Source organism: Triturus cristatus, chromosome 10, assembly GCF_964204655.1.
Source record: "Triturus cristatus chromosome 10, aTriCri1.1, whole genome shotgun sequence".
NCBI classification, from domain to species: Eukaryota; Metazoa; Chordata; class Amphibia; order Caudata; family Salamandridae; genus Triturus; species Triturus cristatus.
Window position 1 is genome coordinate 357,700,807 of NC_140593.1, and position 16,928 is coordinate 357,717,734.

General features: G+C 42.5%; 1 protein-coding gene across 2 annotated transcripts in view; it reads right to left on the reverse strand.

Annotated features, from left to right (window-relative positions):
• Positions 1-1,852: 1,852 nt before the first annotated feature.
• Positions 1,853-16,928, reverse strand: part of MYRIP (myosin VIIA and Rab interacting protein) — a 1,544,915-nt gene continuing 1,529,839 nt past the window's right edge. Inside the window, exon 17 of one of the 2 annotated variants that reach the window (XM_085631574.1) lies at positions 1,853-4,160. In XM_085631574.1, coding sequence (XP_085487700.1) covers positions 4,128-4,160 — 33 coding nt within the window. In that variant the 3' untranslated portion in view covers positions 1,853-4,127. The remainder of the gene's footprint in view (positions 4,161-16,928) is intronic. The other variant, XM_085631575.1, reaches the window with a different exon arrangement.

Here is a 16,928-nt window from a genome sequence, read left to right on the forward strand (position 1 = left end):
GAAACCAAGTCGGCGGCCTAGCTGAGGTGGGAGAGACAATTGGGGCAGGAGCTTTCCCTTCAGGACTGGTGGGACGTCTTTCACAGAGCCAGGCACATAGCTACCAATGCAGCCACGGTGACAAAGATAGTCCCCTACTGGTAATTAACTCCAGCCCGCTTACACAGAACGAACCCACAGCTTAGCGAAAAAGTGTTGGAGATGTGATGGTGCCCTGGGGACACTTGTACATATCTTATGGGAGTGCCACAACCTGACCCAATTTTGGGAAGAAACACAGAGATTGACAAACATTTCAACACCCAACTTCCCAGGTTCCCGGCCTATGTGCTGCTGGGCCTTCCCACCCACTGACTTTTCCCCTCAAGGCTAGGAGCGGCCCACCAAACTATTTTCGCCCTCTGGGGCACGGGTAGGCTTCCTACAAGAATGGGGTGGCTCCACCGCATTTGGCACCTCCCTAGGTATTTGAAACTGCTACGCCTGACTAATCTACAATCATAACTCAATGAAGGAGTCCCTTGAGAGTACAAGAGCTAAAGATAAACAGAAGCACCAGAACTTGAGAGCACCCGGGGAGAGGGTTTGGGCGGGTTGGGGTTGTTGGGGACCAGCTTACTCTTTGTATATTAATATGAATGTTGCAAAATGTAGTGACGTTGGCCGAATGTTTTCACAATTGCAGAGATTTCAATGCGTGAATAACTGCTTTATGATGCAACAAATAAAACAAATATAAACATAAAATGTATATTGTCACATACTGGGAAGGACTAATTGATTAGTGCTTGGTTCATGGATCAGCCTGTAAAGGTGAGCTTGTTGTGTGCTGAATAATAATCTGAGAGCAGTACTGGGAAATCGTTTATTTTACCAGCAATGCGTGAACGAATAAATGCTATTTTAACCATCGACTTATTATTTTTTGAGTCTCTACAAAAAATGAATTTCCTGCTAATGACGGATGCCCTGTGAATTATGGAAATATTTATAGGGAAGACCGTTTTTCTGTGAAATTCGAGTTTCAAAATATCTTATTATGCTTCAATTTCAGGAAAGACACTTTTACATAAGAACACAGAAAGTTGGTTACATAGAGATAATGTTAAGATATATCCTTTTCATTGTTTAAGTTAAATGCAACACCTTAATGACAGCTCATCAAGTTAGTCATGCCTCCCATTCAGATAGTCGTTTCGACTACAGACATCCATGACCAGCAGAGTGACGAGTCATGCTGGTGATATCCAGTATTTCTTCCTCTTTCTCAATTACTAATATTGACCAACATATTCATATTGTGTGAGGTCAGTGGGGGATGTGGTGAGAGGTTGAAGACTGCATCGTTTCCGCTGGATCGCGAGTGCAAGGGCAGCACTTTCTGATGCAGACCAATTGTCTTTGCCAGTGCTTTTTTGTAACAACCACTACATCATAAGTAATGGCATTGTGTAAAAAAAAATGCCTATCTTCATTGTGGTTACCTACTCTTCTTGTCTTTTGCTGTGGGATGCCACTGTTACCCCCCCCCCCCCCCCCCAACCTCCCACGTTGCATAGATCTGCACAATAACCAGCAGTCCTTTGGGGTGAAGGGGGGCAGTGGCTGCAGGAGTTCCAACGCCAGAACATGCACAGAAAGTGAAACTTACCAACAGGGTGGCACAAGAGGGAATATGATTCAGGCAGATCAGTCTTGACTTGAAATAGTGTGAGAGTGTAAGCCGCAGCTGGAACTCTGAATACAGCAACTGTAAAGATTGCCCACAACTTCTTCCAATGTTTATCCTATTATACGTTTTTGGATCTCACAATCAAAAGTTGAAGAACACATAACGAAACACACAAACGTAGAATGTTATAATTTTTAATGAATGGATCATAAAACTTTCTTGCTCACCAATTACTTTTTTTTTCTTACTTTGGAAAACATAAAAACACATTTAACTTTCCTTCACTATTCGTGCGACATATCTTTACAATAGCTTTGTTTTTTCTAGACATTTGTGTCCATTTATAAAAAAAATAATCTTGATATAAATATTAAAACTAAATAATTAAATCAGTGGATGAGAAAATATCTCTAATCATAATTTCTTACATTTTAACAGTAAATTAACAATTTGCAAGTTTTTGGCACAAGTAAACCTTTTGTAAAAATGTAAAGACTATAGTAGAGATTTTTTGCAATGCTTACACGGTACACATCTGTTGAAGAAGACTAAATAATTTTTACATTGCAAGACAACATTGGTTTCTTTTCATGCTTCTTATGGGAGAACATCTTATTACACACTTTGCTCTTGATTTATATGTTAGAACACACCACTAGAACAAAAGGCAAATATTTAATCTATTGAAATCATTCCATTTATGTTTAATATTACATAATACTAGCAAATCTCACTATCAGACGAATATGCAGACCATCATCAGTGGCATTTCATGGCCTGTACCTGGAGAATTAGAAAGTAGGTACTGAAAGCAGACAGTACATGAACAGGCTGTAAGAGAGAGCAAGAGAACCTTGTAAAACATATTCTCTGTAGGCACAAATTAGGGGAATGTTTTAGGTGGAGAGGGGCGTAAATTAATATATTCAATTATTTTGTATTTTAATAAAGTGTGCCATGTCCCTGGAGCACTAGAGCGCTTAGAAAATGTAAAATATAGTTGCATGTGTAAAGTTGATTTGCAGGGCCCATTTCCCAAAATATTTACTAAGAGTAGGTCAATTTACAAACAGTTTCCGGTGTTGCAAAGTGCTCGTGGCTTACTCCTGAACTTTATGTGCGATACCAGGGTAAATCACACCTACTCATGTCAAAATCGCGTTGAATCAGGGCCCAGGAGTTTGTCAGTTTTTCTGGCTTACTTCTGGAATTCATAAACAACCCAGGAGTACTACTTTAGAATGTCTCAGTAAAATATATGCGAACCGGGCACAAAGTGTCTCTCAACATGAGATTCCCTTACAGTAACTCCGTTGCCATGTAGGTCAGTGTACTTGACGGCTGGTGACCCAACTCTCGTCTTTTTCAGGTAATAAGTCCTCTGACCATTGACATGTCTGACCCTTTTAAAAATGACGCACCACGGCAGAGATATATATATATATATAGGCTGACTTCTGTTTCAGTTGGCAGTGCCACACGACCCTGGCAACCTACACGAGGCTAGTACGGCGATGGAGGACACTAACCACTGTATGGTAATATTAAAATTTGAAAATAGGTAGACAAACACCTGTTTTCCGCCTTGAATCTAGATAAAAGTCTTTATTTTGCAGAATTGTAATCATTTATTTTTTTTAGCTCTCAGTTTCAAATCGTGGCCCTACTGTGTAGCATGGAAACCAAATATTCCAAAGAGTAGATTTTCGTGGTGGTTGTTAATGGCCATTTATTGTTTCACAGCCCAAACAGTAGATTAATCTAGTTTGACCTAATGTATGAGAAAATGTTTGTTATGCCACCTTACATTGTACTCTAATATGAAGCTAATGCGTGAGGGAGAGACATTTTAATTAGCTTTTAAAAAACACATCTAGTTATGCTCAGCGGCAAACTCCAGTGTATGAGTACTTATATGGCCCTCTCTACCAAACATTCCACTTTCAGTGCCACGAACATAATGTTCTCATGAAATCAATACTTGCTTATTGATCAATTCTTGCTTATTGATCAATGAACACGTAATGCATGATGAAAGACCGAGGTCAAACACTTTAAAAATAGAAATATGATGTTTCTTTTACTTACAAATTAGTAACATGATTGTAACTGAATCAGCATACAAAAACATACTGGATTTTAAGACCACATACTGGATAAGAATCGAATAAAATAAAAAGTGCATCTGAAAACGTGAAGCCGTGCTTTTGAAACTGAACATCCTTTTTGGAGTCTCTTGAGAAATTAAGGCAGAGTTTCAAACAGCAAACCACAATGCTGAAGACTTGGACAGCTTTCTCAGTGAGGTATCTGATCAAGGCCCGGTTACTGGGGCATTGTGGGTTCTCAAGAATTTATTTTCCAGTAGGACATATAATGGCTGTTTAATAAACAATAAAGGCACTCTTGTGTACAGCCTTAGGCAGTGTATCATTGGCAGTGTTGATCCGGAATTTTAATACATTAAAGAGGCTCTTCTTGTTGGTTCCTGCAAAAGCCGAAAGAAAGATTCAAAAATATTAGACCGTTATTTGACTCAATGAAATACAGTTTTTCAGAGAAAAACAATCGATTGAAAGCTTGATTGGCAGATCCCATTTCTTAAGGCTAAAGTGCTGATAACTGAGTAATGTAATATTTGCTTTAAATTTCACTGTCTATTTTAAAACTTGACAATTACTGGATAGCTAAAGAATGTACAACAAACATCAACATAACCAGCCTGTTAAACAGCTTTGCTCATGAGCATTGCCTAAACTGCTCCTCCCATGTGGGAATTTAGTCCATTTCGGCAGGATAATGTTCATTGTTTCTGGTGCCCCTCTCACTTTTTTAAAGCATAATGAGTGTCTGTCAGACCGAGCAAGGGTCAGCCTGACAGACAACCACCATATCAGAGTCAGGCAGCCAGGCACTTTACAATTGCTAATGTGCAGGTGCCTGGCAGCCTGAGCCAAGGTTTGCCAGGCTGAAGAACTCGCAGCCCTGGGGGCACTGAAATCATCAGTCTGTCAAAACCCTACGCGTATCCTGCCCACCTTCATGATGAGGTGGAATGTCACTGAGAGTTAGCCCTGAGCGCTTCAGGTTTAAGCCCTGAAGTGCCCAAAGCTGACTATCAATGACGCCTCACATCACCCTTTCCCAAATCATCACAGAGTGGGGTGGGATGAGTAAATCTCACTGACCCGACTCCACTTAGAAAAGGTCCTTCTTTCTGGCTGACCCATAACAAGGTTAGCCAAAGAGAGGTAGCAGTATAATCTTCAATTTTCCCCTTCCCAACTTCTGCAGCTCCTTCCTGCTTCTCTCTCCTGCAAACCGCTGGTTCTGCTGTGAGCCGGTATCGCTTATTGCATGTTTGGGTCCGTGTGTCTATGCATAAATGTTTTAATATTTGCGCCTGTGTGCTGTGGATGGATGTGTGTGCGTTTAAGTACCTGTAAATGCTGGGTGTTAGTATGTGGGTGCGCTTGTGACTTAAACAGTGTGAGTGAGGGTGCTTGTGGATAGGGTGTGTGTGTGTGTTTGTGTGTGTGTGTGGGCGCCTTTTTGCATGATTGCCCCCACTTTTTGCCTGACATCTGATGCAACTTAACTTGATGTGCTCTGGGTCCCTGCCAATCAGGTTCCCGGGGCCTGTGTTCTTTCCCCCAGACTGTACCTTTGTACCCACAATTGGCACATCTCTGGCCACAGGTAGGCCCCTTGTAAAAGGTACCATGGGTATCCAGGGCACTGTGACCAGGAAAGGCCTCTAAGGGCCCTTAGAGGCCATGTACGTAAACAACCACTCACTGCCATGGCAGGCTGCGTGTTTTGGTGTAGAGAAAAGGGAAGAGTCGACATGGCACATGTCTATTCTTAGACATGGTAAGTTATGACGAACTTATCAGCACATTAAATCCACGCTGATGCCAGCGTGGGATTTAATGTAAAATGCACTCAGAGGGCATCTTAGAGATGCCCCCTGAAAAACAACCAGTCCTGGTGTGGATCCTGAATAGCTGTCCGCTATTTACCTCACCAGACAGGTTTCTGGACCCCTGGGTAAAGGGCCTCTGCTCTCTGGGTCCAGAAATACAGCCCATCCTGGGTGAAGGTGTCATGCCTCTTCCCCCAGTATGGGCTTGGTCCACGAAGGGGAAGCTTCAAATGCCTGCCGCCTTTGGAAGCTATCCCTGCCTTTTGCTGCCCCCACTTTGGGAGTATCGGTGGGAAAATCAAGCAAAGGAAGAGAGGTATGCTCACCTTGGCCAACTCCACCCCTCAGGTGGGGGAGGCAAGGTGAAGCACACATCTCATTCCCCTCCATCTTGAAGATGAGGAGACTCAGCCAATTATTGAGAGGATCATGCCCCCTCCCACTGGAGGGTGGCATAATGGGGGGGGGGGGGGGACCCAAGGAAAGGACCCATTGGTCCTGACCAATAGCAAAAACAAGATGATGCGTTGGAATAAATCACACACTTTTTTTATATACCATGAAGGATACCATAAATTATTCCTTAAAAGACAAATTACTTACTCTTAGAATTAATCATACATCAATATCATTGTCTGGACACAGCTTCATTAAACACATCTTTTTATCAATATGCACACAAAGTGTCATATATTCAATTAAACATAAAAATTAACAAACCTAAATGAAAAAAAGAGAAGAAAAAATCAAACAAATCAAATTACTAATAAACAAGGAACATATCATACATTCCTTATTCCCCCTCAACGTAACTTGATTTCCTTCACGGAACCGTTTGGAGAGGCGGATTCAATTGAGCCGATCTCGTAGTGAGCGAAAGAACCATCGAAAGCAACACACTTCAGCTTTGGGTTACGATTTATGGGTTACCCCCACGATCCGGCACATGGTTATTTGATTAAAATGAGTTCTAGAGAAATTGCAATCTCCTATTGATGGAGATACAAACGCGTGTGACTTTGACGGCCCGACAGGGATTCCTTCCTGATTGGTGTTTCCTTGGGAGAGATATCCTTATGAACCCTAGTCCTGATGAGGCCCAAAAGCAAGCTGGGCAGAAACGCGTCGACTTCTTTGAACTTAAAGAGCCCTTTACAAAATGAAACCATCTGTTTAATTGATATACGAAGTACTAAAAAATTGTATAGAGGTGTACAAGTGTATTCTCCTCTTAGTACTATTGAGTGGGGCTACTTTAAACAAATGGAATGCTCATAGTAAAAAGGAGTAAGCATCCATAGTTACGTTTAGGGGGAATAAGGAATGTATGATATGTTCCTTGTTTATTAGTAATTTGATTTGTTTGATTTTTTCTCCTCTTTTTTTCTTTTTTCATTTAGGTTTGTTAATTTGTATGTATAATTGAATATATGACACTTTGTGTGCATATTGATAAAAAGATGTGTTTAATGAAGCTGTGTCCAGACAATGATATTGATGTATGATTAATTCTAAGAGTAAGTAATTTGTCTTGAAGGAATAATTTATGGTATCCTTCATGGTATATAAAAAAAAGTGTGTGATTTATTCCAACGCATCATCTTGTTTTTGCTATTTATCTAATTACCCAGATGCGGTTGGATTATTGGGTGACCCCTTTCTATGTATTATATTCCATTGGTCCTGACCTGCACACCCCTTTAACATCACTAAATTTAGTATTTAGGGGAAACCCTGAACCCTGTCTTCTCATATTCGTGGAAGAAAGGAGGACCGAAGAGCCGTGCTGACCCAGGAAGAAGGTGAAACCAACTGCTTTTGCCCCAGCCATACCGGCATGTCCTGGCTTTAACCTGCCTACAGAGAAGAGACCGGCGTGGCCAGCAACCCCCAGATCCTGGTTGAACTGCCCTGCACTCGAGTGGCTCAATACCATAAGGAGGTCTCCCCAGCGATACTGACCTGGGATCTGGTGATTCCCGACCTCCCTCAATCTTCAAGACGATGCCTTCAGCTTCAACCTGAAGGGTACCCCCAACCGGAGCTGGTAAAGAAACCAGATGCCAAAAGACACCCCTGCACCTGATGCCCCATTGCCTTGGGTGGCCTAACTAACAGCGTCCAGGCATCCCCCTAAATCCAACCTTATCACTCCAGCTGGTAGTCGATTTCAGGAAATCTACATGCCGGAGCCCGCAGCAACTTTGCAGAACCAAAGGTCCCCATTGAGAATCACAGGGTCTCCGATGTCTTCTTGGCACTCGGCACCCCAGTGCGGCTGGGGGTGCAGCTCCTGTGAGATCGTTGGCCCCTGCAGTGCTGACCTTTACCACAGGAGCTTTACTCCCACACCCGAGTGGCCTGTCTGTAAGCAGTCCCTATCCGAAGATCCCCTGTGCCCCTTTGGCTAAAAGTGGGTCCCTGCACTGTGACCCGGTCGCCCAGTGCCGCTGGTGGTGCAACTTGAGTGTCTAGCTAGACCTTTGGGAACCTTGATCCTAAACCACAAATCTCCCATCCATGAGACGTTTCCTTACCTGTGAAACCGATAACCATTTTTCTCCCATAGGATTCCATGTTATGAGTTTTGGGCCTAAAATGTTCTAAGTGTTGAACTGTTGTTTTGGATGGAAGAAAAAGTCAGCATAACTTAAACCAAGAAAAGTCTTCCTTACCTTGTATTGTGAGATCCCTCGGTGTGGTATCAAGGCATACCACCATAATTGTCAAATTAATCTAAAAGTAAATATTGTATAATGTAAACTGCTTTTTGAACCAATACCAACCTGCAACGTTTGCAAATTCAACCACAACCACATTTTCCTTGTGAAGGCTTGCATTTGAGAGTATATTTTACTTACCTGTGCCAAGTACTGCTTGGTTCTAAAAATAAAACATAACTAAACCTTTTTTATACTTACCTAATTGGTCTGGATTCGGCCTCTGAGTGTGTGCCATCAGTCTTGATTTAGTGAATACAATAAATGCTTAACACACCCCCTGGATAAGCCTAACTGCTTGCCCACACAACCACAAAGAGAACTGTTAGTACATACCTGATTTGGCCTCTGCTATACCTCTGAAGACTCCCTAGACTCTGTGCACACTATACCTTACTTTGGTATAGTATATACAGAGACAGTTTCCTACAGTGTGTGCTAATAAGTGGAGGTCAGTGTGCATCCGCTCCACTGCTCCTCCAAATTATGAACCAGAACTGTGTTGTAATAATTTATAATATGAACTTTGAAACTGGATTGTTGTCATCTATGCACCGGATAAATTAAATAAAAATAGTTAGAGAACTGAGATGTAACTTATAATGGGGACAGATAAACAGATACCTTTGCTTTTCATTATACTATTTATTATTAAAGCCTTATTTAGGCCTGTGTGAAAGCAATGCGTCTACTAAGGGCTCAACACTTCCCCCTATCCCGTCAGAGCAGACAGAGGAATTGTCTCTCACGGGATCGACAGAGATGTCCTGGGAGAACTATGCAAGCACTGTATGCTGATGTTGCTGTTTGGCATGATGCTACAGCAAGACAAATGGATGCCAGCAATGACTCTAGGGTCATCTGAACACCAATGAAACTTGGGAATGCTCTAGATTCACCCAGTACTAACTTGTATGCATGGGAGTGCAAGTGAAGGAAAGGAAACCTCTGGCTCTCCCACTATAGGAGACCCGAATAATCCCTATGCTTACATTCTTTGGGCTGATGCATATGCATCCTTGCGAGAGAATAAGCCTCAATAGTATAATTCATGCACATGAGCAGTGGCAGGATTCACCTAGGAAATACTGAAGGCACCCAGGATGCGAAGGTGAAGATACCAGTGCCCTCGTCCCGAGCTTTCTGAGATGTCCTTGGAGCCCAAGTATAATGCTGTGGTGTGCACTGCAACTTTACAGCACAGAGACCAGCCATGCTGGAGCCAAGACAAGAGCCAAATTCACCAACAGTCTGCCTCTTCAGTAAAGAACAATGGCTATCACTGATAGCATAAATGTGACAGTTTCTTGGTGTTGCTATGAGTAGAGCTCTTAGTCTGTTTTCTGATTAAGACATTTAATTGACAGTGGATATTAACATAAGTAGACTGGTGAGGCAGCCTGGTTACTATGAGGTACCAAACGTTCAGCAAATCTGGATATCATCAGACACAGAGCTCAAGTTAGATTTTTATGTATGGCTCTCATAGCGAGCCTCTAGCCTTTATTTCAGTTTCTGAATCTCATAACCCACTGCTATTACATAGCCAGAGTTGATAGCAAAACTGGTTACCAAGCTGTTGTGATGTCATAAAGGCCTTCCAGGCCAGGCTGACGGGCCTCCCAGATAGACTATCTGTGCAGCTTTGCTTGTCTACTTTAAAAGTAGAAGACACAGCTGCAGGAGGGGAAAGGAAGGCATGGAAGGTGGTGGGGTGAAATGACGGAAAAATTACGATGTAAATATATTAAGGTATTTATTTAATTAAGAAGAACAGGCGAGCGCCAGGCTACACAGTCTCCTCTCCAGGACATCAGCCAGGATCTGATGTTCTGGAACGGAAAGTGAATGGAACCCACAGGGATTCCATGCCACGCTCCACACACAATGTATTGAATGTAAACAACACTGCCATAAGGCATACACTACACATCCCCCTCTCTTGGAAAAAATAAAACAAAGAACAAAATAAATAACCATAAGAAAGTTACATGACAATATGTATACAATAAAATAATAATGATAAAGATGGAAAGAAGAACTTTTAAGAAAACAAAGAATTACCTCTCTAAACAATGTGAGTATATTCCATAACACATTACCTGACATATTCCTTAAGCCATGCCGGTAAAACCCTCTTCCTTTTAGCACTGTCCACACCTGTGTCCCCACTCCCTTTCACTCCTTCCATATTAATGCTCGAACTACCAGGCACTTCCCCCTTCCTTTTTTTTTTATAATCCAAGGTTGCTGCACTAACGTCTATTCATATATATATAATCCATTCCTTTTTTTTTTTTTTAAATAAAATGACTCCCCCGACTCTCTCACCTGTTCTTTCCTTCTAATTATTGCTTCTCATCTTCGTCCTAACGTCGAGTTTTTAATTAAATATTTCTTAGTGTCTGCAGTTTGTTCTGTTCCTCCTCTCCCGATCGTGCTACCTCCAAAATGGCCGCTACTTTGAGCGAGGCCGCGTTACGTGACCTTGCGCGCTAGTGGTGCTAATTCTCACGCGCATGCCCTGCTCACGCTCGTCTCTTCGTGACGGAGCGAGCAGAGTCCGCGCTGGTATGGAACGTTGCTGCAGGTCGAATGATGCAGCCAATGGCCCCAACTGTTCGCACCAAGCTGTGAGCACGGGAAGGCAAACTCACACTCCTCCCAGTTCGCCTCAGTGTCGGGGAGGATCCCAGCAAGAAAGATTAAAAAAAAAAAACAAGACTCCAAACCAACGATCTGTCCCTCGACGCAAATCCGTCAAATCTCCTCCGCATCCATTACACCTCTTCCGAGATGACAGCAAACACCTCGTGGGTCCATCCCAAATCGTCGCCGATTGAAATGACGGAAAAATGACGATGTAAATATATTAAGGTATTAATTTAATTAAGAAGAACAGGCGAGCGCCAGGCTACACAGTCTCCTCTCCAGGACATCAGCCAGGATCTGATGTTCTGGAACAGAAACTGAACGGAACCCACAGGGATTCCATGCCACGCTCCACACACAATGTATTGAATGTAAACAACACTGCCATAAGGCATACACTACATGAGGGTTGGTCAAGGAGAGCAGGTACGTTTTTGCTTCCCTTCTTATGTATGGCTCCCCCATATATCCTCACCACAGCGTAACAATCAAAAGTAAGGGGCAGATGATTTTGGGAGCCATACATAACATAAAATTATAGATGAGTAAAACGTGAATTACAAGGATGTTATCCACCTGGGAGTTCTGAGTGACATTTCAGACAACTGAAACTTTGCTCTCGTCTATATGATGTCACTCAGCACCCCTAGGTAAAACACATCACCGTAATTCAGTGTTCGCCACCTATAATTCTATATGTTACCTGTCAAGAGCAGATCTCAATTAGTATGAGGATAATAAAGAGAAAAGCTGTAAGTGGGACTCAACTTTATATTTGAGATGATCTCATTATTGTTTAGAGCGTAGTTGAATGGGTTTGGTGATACAAAAAGAAGATCTCTTGGTGAATGAGAGTATTATTGAAAGAAGAGCTCTTAACGCATGTGGGAAGAGTTTCGAGTGGATCTGAACGTTACCAGGAGCAGAGCTCTGAGAGACATCACTTATTATACAATGCAGTGCTATTAGAAAGCATAGTCATTGGATGCTGAGGTATGGCTAAATAGCACAGCTGATTGAATCTTGGCATTATATCCAGTGGAGCTCTGACTGAGATGTGATATTATCAAGAGCCACTCCCAGTGTGAGTCTAGACATTATCAAGAGCAGGGCTTGAATTGGCCTGGGTATTAATGAGAATAGATCTCTGTGTGTCTGAACACTATCAGAGCTCGTCCTCTGTTGTATATCATCAGGAGCAGAGCTCTGGGAATGTATGGGAATTACCAGGAACTGAGCTTTGTGTCAGTCTGGTGTCACCATGAGCAGTGTTCTGGGGAGAGTCAAATTTATCCTAGATAAAGCTCTAAGTAAGTGGTTGTAATCCGCAACAATGCTCTGTGCGAGGTTTTATCATAAACAGTAGAGTTCAGAGTAGGTCTCCATCAGTTGGGTTGGGTTGGTTTGTTCTGGAAATGTTAGTGAACTCTGTGGGGCTGGTTATTCAGGGGAGTGGAACGTTGACTGATCCGGATACTACCAGGGACTATTGATCAGATTTGGTCAGGTATTATGAAGAGCAGAGTTAATAATAGTTATGTGAATTGATGGCAGGAGCAAAGGTTTGAGACAATCTGGTATTGATAACAGTCTGTACCTGCAGTATCAAAAGCTGAACCACTGATGAGAGTTGGCATTATTTGGAGCAGTACTCTGGAGTCAATCTTGTGAGAAGCAGATCTCTGAGTAAGGTTATGTTTAATGCAAAGCAGGACTGCAATAAAGTCTGGGTCATTTCAGAATGACGTCTTAGAATCAGCCTGGGTATTAACATAAACAGACTTGTGAGAGATTGTACATATTACAGCAGCAGAGCTCTGTGAGTATGTGTATTTTAATAAGGCACTGAGATGAGGCGAACCTGTGTATCGTCTGCAGCAGAGCTCAGAGTCAGTCTGGAATTATAATGAGTTGAGCTCCGAGGAATTGTGGTTTGTATGAGGTACAGAGGCAGTCTGGAGATTGTCAGCACCAGAGCTCTGATGGGTGTGGGCATTGTGATGAAAGTGTTCAAGTATTTTCAGGATCGTTACTGTGGCTGAATGTGCATATCGCCAGGAGCAGAGACATGAAGGAATCTAGTTAATATGAGTAGCAGAAAACAATGTATATGAGTATTGTCAGAGAAAGAGCTTAGGGTGAGTCTGAGTGTTCCTAAAACAGAGCTGAGTGGACCTCTATCTTATCAAGAGTAACAACTGTAATAAATATGTTTGTATCTCTGAAGTGTAAAAGGCAGGGATCAAGTAGTGCCGGCTCGTCCGTTAAAGCGAAGGAGCATCGACCCACTGCCTTGCAGCAGTGAAATAAAGGAAAAATAAAATGATAACTTGGTTATTATCATTTTATTTATTCCCTCCTGCCGCAACTTTGTGGTCGGGGCGGGGCTGCTCTGCTGACAGAGCAGGGCAGGAGCGATTTGCACTCCCTAAGTGCGAATGAATTTTTGCCCGGCCGTCTCGGACCGGCCAAACAGTCATGCGCACTTTGCATGTTCTCCACCCAGGCTGCCATTCCATGGCTGGGCGCCAAACCACAGCGCTCAGACCAAACACAACGCTGCATTGTGATTGGCTCAGGGGAGCCTCAGCCTGGGTGCTTCCTGTTCCTGGAACACTGGCCGGGGGAGAAGATGGAGGGACGACGGAGGAGAGGCGTGGTGAGGGGGGACTTTTTTCCACCTTTTTTTAACACCCCCCACCTAACCCACCAATCCCCACCCCCACCCAGATCCGTGCAGGCCGCTTCTGCAGGGATCTGACTTGGCCTGCACGGATCTGGGTGGGGGTGGGGATTTGTTCTTAAAGTGGGTCTGCCTATTACTAGAAGAAGCGTTCTGCATAAAGTCTGGTAAACAGGAGTAGTAGAGCTCTGATTGCTCATGTTCAAAATCAAAAGCAGAGCTCTGGGCAGGACTGGCACTTGTAGAGAGCAGAGCTTCGGATCAGTCTGCAGAGCTCCGATCAAGGCTTAGTTTTATCCGGAGATGGTGGCTGAAGGACACTGGCCATAAGAACGTAATCACAAGTGACTTTGTCATCACACAGAGCAGATAGAGATTTGAGCGAGTCTGGCATTGCAAAGAAGAGAGTCCTGTGTGTGTCTGGGATTAATCACGAGTCCAGTTTAAATTGGATATTAGTAAGAGAAGGGGTACGAGTGATTTTAACCTACTCATTCACATGAGGCGCTGACAAACGTGTGAATTAAATACATTAAGAATTCAAATTAATCCTTGTGTCACCACAGCAGCCATGTTATTGCTCTTTGAAGGGCTGGCACTGATGAAGCCAGCTCATCCTGGCCCAAGGTCAAAGTTGGTACCATTGTATACCAGATGCAAGGTGCTGAGATAATTTAAATGAATATTACAAATCCTATTGCATGAAAGTTTCTCAGTTTAGACACGAGAGGAAAATCATGACACATCTCTCATCTCCATTCTTGCTTTAATCCATGCACTGTGTAAAACCTGTGTCTGGAATAGTTCAACAGAGCTCTAATGAATGCCTGTTGACGCACACATATTATATTTAGATGGTCATTGGTAACTAAATAATTCCATCATTACAATAACAGCACAAGAAAATGCAATTTAGAAAGTTTGAATGAAATTAATTATCTGATTAATGCATGCTGCAAACATAGCAGAATGTTTTATAGTATTGCAAATTTGGGATAGGTGAATTGCTTTAAAAATGCCCGATAAAAAGATTGCAAACAAGTGCAAATTAATCTTCATAATTTGATCCCGATTTGGACGATTCAGACCCTCTTGGACTGAATTGTGATTTAATGAGATTGAAGCTGATTTGATTCATGTCTGTGGATGTGATTTATTTGTCATTGAAATTCTTCTGGCATGTTATCAGCCTTTAAGAGCGTGATTCAGCTGCCATTCTCTATTCGGCATCGGTTCACAGCAGAAGGCTAATGAGTGAATGCACAGTGCCTTTTCACCGTCATAGCCATGTGTCAGAATATCACAGGTGCAAGTATCGCTGGAGAGAAGTATCATCACATTGGGTGTAGATTTACTATTATTAATTCCAATGGGGGGATATTTTTGTAGACGATGTTTAGGACACAAGATATATGTCAGACATTATTGTGACAACGGTATTCTGGTACCCCACCATTTGTCATAACCATGAGAGTAAAACATAACCACAATGTAATGTAAAGAGACAGGATGTGGCCTAACGGCTAGGGCGGTCAACCTCAAATCTGGGGAACCTGGTTCGAGTCTTGGCGTCGACGCTCAACATCCTGTGATTCTGGGCAAATCACTTAACAAAAAAAAATGAATGTGTCCTGTAACGCAACTGGTGCTCATGTAAAGCGATCCGATACCCGATACCTTTGGGTCAAGTTTGTGCTATCTAAAACTCTGGGGGAAAAAATTATGATGACATCCATCTTTAGTGTAAAATTGTCAGAAAAACTCGAACATTTTCTAGTAGTCAGACCAGTACTCTAGTTGTAATGTTATGAAATGGTGGTTGGGACTGAAGTCCACTTTTTATGTCGTCAACTGCAGCAATATAGTGATTAACACTCCCTCGTACATGAAGGCAATCAGGCTTTATACCAAGGAGAGACACAGAATCAACACTCATCGAAACATATGAGAAGATACTGAGAGCCCTAGAAATGAACAAACATTCATCAATAAATTAGTAGAGCTCTCTGCAGTATATAACACTGTTTATCATACCATCCTACGAGGTCGCCTCCAGGGGAAAACAACGTTGACTACAAAACTCTTTCCCCGCAGGGAATTACACTGCGGTCGTTACAACGACCGCGTTGTATTTCCGCATACTATTACTCCGCAAGTCGGAACAACGACTTGCGGAGGGTGGGGGGGAAGGTGTTGGATTTAAAATCCAACACCTTCCCTACTGTCCGCACAGACTGGAGTTGGAATAGTAAATATTACTATTCCAACATCCAGCACCCCCCCCGCAAGTTGTTGTTAAGACTTGCGGGGTAATATTATGCGGAATTACAACGCGGTCGTTGTAACGACCGCGTTGTAATTACCTGTGGGGAAAAACACTGTGTGATAACGTCATATATTCCCTCCAGGATGACATTGATATTACTGGAATAGCCTTAGAGGCAACTGTAATCTCTTAAACAGATGCACACAGATAATACAACTTGTTTGTTGTACCTCAGAATCTCAAAGAATTTCGAGTGGGTTTCCGCAAGAATCGTCCGTACTCTTTTGCACTTCGATCTATACTTATGTTAATATTATTATCCAATTCCAGATGCCCTTTCAGACCTTTGCAGACAATGCATAGAACATGATTCACTTAGAAGACTAGGTTGACTGACTAGCCATTAACAGCTATTGTGCCAATAGACAGGGACGAGTGAGGGAAAGCAACATTTAACTCAAAGGATTGGTCAGAGAAATCTTACTCTTTGATCATCGAAACTTAACACAACTATCTAGCTCTCTACTTGCCCCACCATTTAAAGTAAGGAACCTAGAGGTTTCAGTTTACACTACTCTCATTCACTCCTCAAGTGGTTCCTGTGATGAACAATGCATACCTCTCCTTGAAATGCTTAGCAAAGCCATCTCCAATGCTAAGCTTTCACCATATTGTGGTTTTCATCTGTGCACTACTACTATCATACCTGAGTTTATAACATGTACATTGGCCTCCTGAAGGTGGCAGGAAACCCATTCAGCTGGTACAAAATGGAATAGTGAGATTGGATCTAGTGTGAAGACACACTACATCAGATCTGCCCACTGGGCAATACCCTTGGGCCCTACTGATTATCAAGCAACCTTTAAACTGTTTTTCATGATTGACTGACAGTACTTGTCTGAAAGCCTGAAATGTTAAACTGTTCCACTGTTAGCATCAGACCTGCAATTTGAGATCAGCAAGTGTTCACAGAACTTCCCTTGTTCCTTTCAACAAGAACCATGGGT